The sequence below is a fragment of the Oryzias melastigma genome, linkage group LG13 (assembly GCF_002922805.2).
Source record: "Oryzias melastigma strain HK-1 linkage group LG13, ASM292280v2, whole genome shotgun sequence".
In the NCBI taxonomy this organism is placed as follows: domain Eukaryota; kingdom Metazoa; phylum Chordata; class Actinopteri; order Beloniformes; family Adrianichthyidae; genus Oryzias; species Oryzias melastigma.
Window position 1 is genome coordinate 651,797 of NC_050524.1, and position 5,535 is coordinate 657,331.

General features: G+C 45.5%; 1 protein-coding gene across 2 annotated transcripts in view; it reads right to left on the reverse strand.

Annotated features, from left to right (window-relative positions):
• col4a3 (collagen, type IV, alpha 3) overlaps positions 1–887 on the reverse strand; it is a 30,371-nt gene extending 29,484 nt beyond the window's left edge. For both annotated transcript variants that reach the window (XR_002919863.2, XM_024277974.2), the window contains exon 1: positions 659–887. Coding sequence is in view for 1 of the 2 variants with exons in the window: in XM_024277974.2 (XP_024133742.1) it covers positions 659–715 (57 nt within the window). In the remaining variant the exon portion in view is untranslated. The remainder of the gene's footprint in view (positions 1–658) is intronic.
• Between the last annotated feature and the right edge of the window lie 4,648 nt (positions 888–5,535).

Consider the following 5,535-nt stretch of genomic DNA (forward strand, 5'->3'; position numbering starts at 1 on the left):
GTTCAAAGCAAACATGTATTAAAATGTCATTTTGAAATATTGAATTGTAAACTGCAAAACATTTGAATGATATTAAAATCAGATGACTATTTACAATGCAGATTGTTTTTATTCTTTAGTTTCATTTTAAATGTCAGACTGAATTCTAATGTTTAAATGTTGAATTGTAACTTGCAAAACGCATTTTCATTTTAAAAGCCTGAATTGAAAATTGAATCGTCAGTTTAAAATTGCAGAATACTCTGAAATATGAACCAAACAATCAGACTCATTAGGACCAGAAGTGAAAGCAGAAGAAGCTCCGCCCATCTCAACATCTGCTGTGGGAGGCCTCTTCTTCAGCAGCTGTTTGCCGGGAACTTTCACCTGTAAAACTCACCTGTGAGGCTCCCTCCAGGTGAGACTCACCTGTGAAACTCACAGGTTCCGAACAGTGAAAGAGGCAGATCCACTGAACGCAGCATCAGACTCAGCACGGAGTTAAGTCTTCTGCTGATGCGTTCACGGACCTCTCCTGAACAAAGTCTCTTCACCATAAACGTTCGTGATGCATCCTCCCCGTCGCTCTCCCGGGTTACAGAATAAACGCTACAGACTTTTTCCTTCCCAAACTCCGGTACACAGACCGATCTTCCGGTTTTGGGGTCCTTGAACTCACCTTCTTGCAGGATCCCGGAGAGAGGCAGAGGAGCAGCAGAAGGAGCTTCACCTGCATCTCTGCACCTGAGTATGAGCAGGACGACCCGACCTGAACGCGACTGGGGTGTGGGTGGGGGCGGGGGGCAGGGCTCACTCCCACCGCTCACCTGGAAACCGCGCGAGGCTGCGATCCCGCCGCTCCGCTCCTGCTGCTGTCAAACCTGCGCGCTCCCGTCGAGTGAGCGCGCCAGACGCCGCGTGCCGCCTTCATTCACACATTAAGGTAACAGCGACGGGGAGTTGTTTCAAAATAAGAGCTCAGTGTTTCAATGCTTAATTGGTTAATTGAATTGTCCCTTCTTACTAAATGTGGAAACTTATATTTGGGGAATCGTATGTTTGTGTTTGTTTTTATGGAGGACCAGAAGAGAGATGAATATACACAGCATTAAATTATTCAATAAATGTATCATTAATGATTTAAAAGGACATTAATTGTTTAAAATTGGCATTCAGTTGATTGATTGACTGATTGGTTTATTTCAAGCATAGACTGTGATAAAAAACAGAACAAAACACACAAATATGTCAAACTAATGGCAGAAACAATGAAATGTATTGATTAGAAAATAGAAAACAAACATAAACAAATCACACTAATGTCACATTTGATTCATTCGTAATTATTAACTAAAGTCAAGTAGAGTTTGACTGACTGCTTGAAAAGGAGACAGAAGAAGTGAACTTAGATAACCCCAGTCCCACTTGGTTCATAGTTTGTATATGTAAACTCTCCTTACCTGAACATAAGGAACTTACCTGCAAAAGAACATAACTAACAACACTGAACACTCGGAGTGGAACCTGAACCCTCCTGTGAGAGTCTGAAGAGTTCTGGGTTTGTTATTGTTGCACATTTACTGTTGGAATTACGGTAGAGGGACGTAGGAGCCTGTGTTCAGCAGATGAGTCAAATCTTCACGTGAACGGACGTCAGTCTCCACTCGTCTTTCAGCACCACCTGACACTGAACTCTGGGAGGACTACATTCATAGTAGTGTTCATTCTGTTTATTTTGTGGTGAATTGAGTGACTTTCAGCCATGTGCTGCAGAAGATTAACTACAAACCCACTAGTGGCGAACATTCTTCCTCTGGAGCTAGCTAGAGACACCGTGACGACGGCGAGCAGGGATGTCTAGGGTAAGAGTCGGTACCCCGACCTCCCGTTCTTCTGCATGTTCTGCATCAGGATGACGATAAAACTGAAGGAGGTCGATGCTGCTAACTGCCCTGTGTCTGATGTGAGAGGGGGGTTGAAGGTTCCCATCCTGATTGATTTGGGGGCTCAAGTGAAGGGTTTCACATGTCAGTGAAGAGCCGACCTTGAAAGAAAGATTTTCCACATTCTCACATGGTTAATGGACAAATGTCAGACACTGGGCACGAGTTTCATTTCCTTTAGGTCCTACGTGTTGGGAGCACATTTTATGTGCTTTGTGAATCCCCTCAGGCGGTGCTGGACTTCCTGGTCCAGAACCACGCATTGCTTCAGTTATAGGATGTTTGTGGTCAGGAAATGGTTCCTTCGTGTTGTAACGTGTCTCTGGCCAACATTGGGACTATTCCATCACTGAGTGAAGCTCTGGTCCCTGTATCGGTCTCCTGTTCAACAGGGACAAGTCTGGCGGCTTCGGACTTTGATGGTTACCTGGAGCCCAATATTTGAGAGAAGATTGGACTGATGGTCACACATTCAGTGACAGCAGTCAAAGGGGGAGTTGCCCGAGTCCTTAACCTACTGGTCACTGTGTCCAGTTGAAACAGGGACTAGATTTGGGTGAGTTACACGTGTTAACTCCAGCTGGGTCGGCCCTCTCTGCCTGTCCCCAAAGTAAATGTTCAGTCCCAACCAGCTGCTGTGCCGTTCACTTTGGATGACTTCCCGACTACTGAAGAGCAGAGAGCTGAACTTTCTCCCCTTTGGGGAGATTTTGCTCTGTTTTCGGACAGAGATCTGGTTGTTGCCCGACGGTCAAGCATCATGTTTGTACAGGTGACCATGAGTCTCAGTAACTCTCCTGCCACATTTCAGCGCATGATGGAGCTGGTGCTACGAGGCTCGCCATAGCACATTTGCATGGTCTATTTAGACATCCCAACTGACAGCCGCTCATTTGAAGATCACATGTACTAGAGTTCTAGAGTTGAGACCCACGAGATTTGGTCGCGGCTCACGAGAAGAGTCAGGCGAGCCACCAGAAATAGATCAGAGCTGTTTGCAGCGCCTGCTGTCTCTCTGTCAGGCAGAGGAAGCTATGGACTGAATTTACTCACCAGTCTCTCGTGAATGGGCTGTTGTGTCACAGGGTCCTTTCTTCCCCAGATAGCGAGACTCGTGTCCCTCAGTTCCCTCAGTGATGGTTCCTGACCTGCTGGAGCAGTTACATGGGGCGGTCGACTCCTGATCGGAAGATTGTAGGTACGATTCCCACCTTTCCTGCTTGAAGTGTCCTTGAGCAAGACATTGAACCCCACATTGTCTCTGGTGGAAGATTGGCAGCAGTGTTTGGCAGTGGAGCCACCACCAGTGTGAACGGTCTGTGACTGTAAAGCACTTTAGGCCTTCGAGGAAGGTAGAGAAGGGCTAAACAAGTATACAACATTCACCGTTTTCATGGAGGACCTGCTGCTGCTCACCTTTTGACCGAGATTTTGGGAGAAGTCAGGCAGTGAGGCAGCTCCGCCCCCAGCCTCACCCAGCGCTGTCTAGAGTATTTGGACAGGAAACTCGTAAATTTGATGCTTTTTTTTCTTCCTTTTTTTTTTACCAAGAAACGTTGAAAACCTGAACAAAAGTGGTGATCATAGAAAATAACATGTCTAAAAAATAGCATTTGAATTTACATTTTTATTTTAAAAAGTATATTCATCTTATTTAATTTATGCATTTTTCAGCTATATTTTGCAGGTGAAGTTCAGCCTCACCTGCCTCACCTGACTGCAGGTCACTGCTCTGCACTGGTGTCTCGGTGCTGCTTTCGGTGCAGCCAGACTTCATGCGGCTGAGGCACACGAGAAACAAAAACTCTACCATGATGAAGACGTCCGTCACAGACCTGTCGTTGTGGCTCAGCAATCCAGTTGAAAGTGGCACGGAGCTGGCTCCCCATTGGAAAGGCCCTTAGCGAGTGGAACAGGTGTTGGCTTCAGGTGGGGAGGCTGCTTTGACTTACCGTACCGTGAACCCCTATGACCTGCTGGACGAGGCCCTGGTGGTTCATCATGACAGACTAAAGCCTTACTTTTGGCCAACGTCTGCTGTGTCTGACAGAACCACTCACTAACCTTCACCCGTCAACAGGCATCATGGAGGTTCTCTTCAGCCAAGAGAGGAGGGACTTCCTGTAAGAGACAGGAGGACAGTCCGGTTGGGTACTCCCGCAGGTGAACCCCCCCTCCCAGTTTCATGATTTTGTTCTGTTGTGATGTGTTACTGCTCATGTTTTGTTTCTGCACTTTGTAAAAAAACGATGTTTGACCCAGGGGGCTGATGACCGATAATGATGAGAGTAATGACTTTTGTTTGTTTTGTTGCATGTTACTCATCTGCTTTGTTTGTTTTTCAGAAACAGGATGTTTGGAGGATGGGACATGTGTAACAGACTCTAAAGTGTTCTGGGTTTGTTATTTGTTGAGCATTCCCCATTGGAATTACAGTAGTGGGACCGTAGGAAGCCTGTGTTCAACAGGGGAGTCAATAAAGAGACGGACGTCTGTCTCCAAGCTCCATTACATCACTCATGTTACGACACCCCCGACACCGAGCCCTGGGAGCTGGCTACACTCCAAAAACTACAAACACAAACGACAAAACAAGTGGAGAAGAGCGCCAAGCTGCCGACTGGTTGGATTCAAACTCTCTTGTTGTGGGCTGGAGGTCCACACGGGGCTTTTAAAGGCTCCTTCCACCAGCTGGGGACCAATGGGAGCCACGCCTTCCACCAGCTGGGGACCAATGGGAGCCACGCCTTCCACCAGCTGGGGACCAATGGGAGCCACGCCTTCCACCCGCACCACACCTGAATGAAGGAACAGAGGGACACTGACGTCCCACTCCGACAAAAATGAACCACAGAAACACAAAATGAAGACAAAAAAAACAAACCGAATATCACCACAGAGGTGCCACATAAAACCTTAAAAACTTTAACAAACTCCTGAGTTTCAACAGATAGAAATCGTGCCTTCACATTCTCTTAGGCCCGCCCACTTCGTTTGATGGGACAGTTTGACAGATAATAAATGACTATGAAATCATGAAATCAAGAAATGTTTCATGAATCATTTAAATTGAATTTTAATTAAATATTGACACCATAAATTGCACTTTTCTTTAATGCCGATTTTAAATAATTCATGACACATTTACTTAATCATTTCATATTAAATATATTTATTTCAATGTCTCTCTCCTGGTCCTGCATACACCTGAGCCCACTCTTTCCCACCAGGTATTTCAGAATAATACCAGTTGTTAAATCATAATGTGTCGTTACTGTTGACACGTCTGTACAAAATAAACTCGTTTCCACAGAGTCCTTTCACGTCTTACTGACAGTACATCATCTGGCAAAGGCAGACACAGTCAGAATGATGTGATGTGGTATCATTACAAATACCACTTCACAGAAATGAGCTAAAATGTAACAAATACACACAAATACACGCAAATACACACACATACAGGGTTTGGCTTGATGTAACTGAATTGAACTTTATTGATATCACGAGGATACATTCATTCATCACATTCATGTAAGCTGACAAAAAGAATGCTTCACGCAGAGCTTTTATTTTGAAAAACAGGCCCTCTCTGCTGCCACCGCGTGTGCGC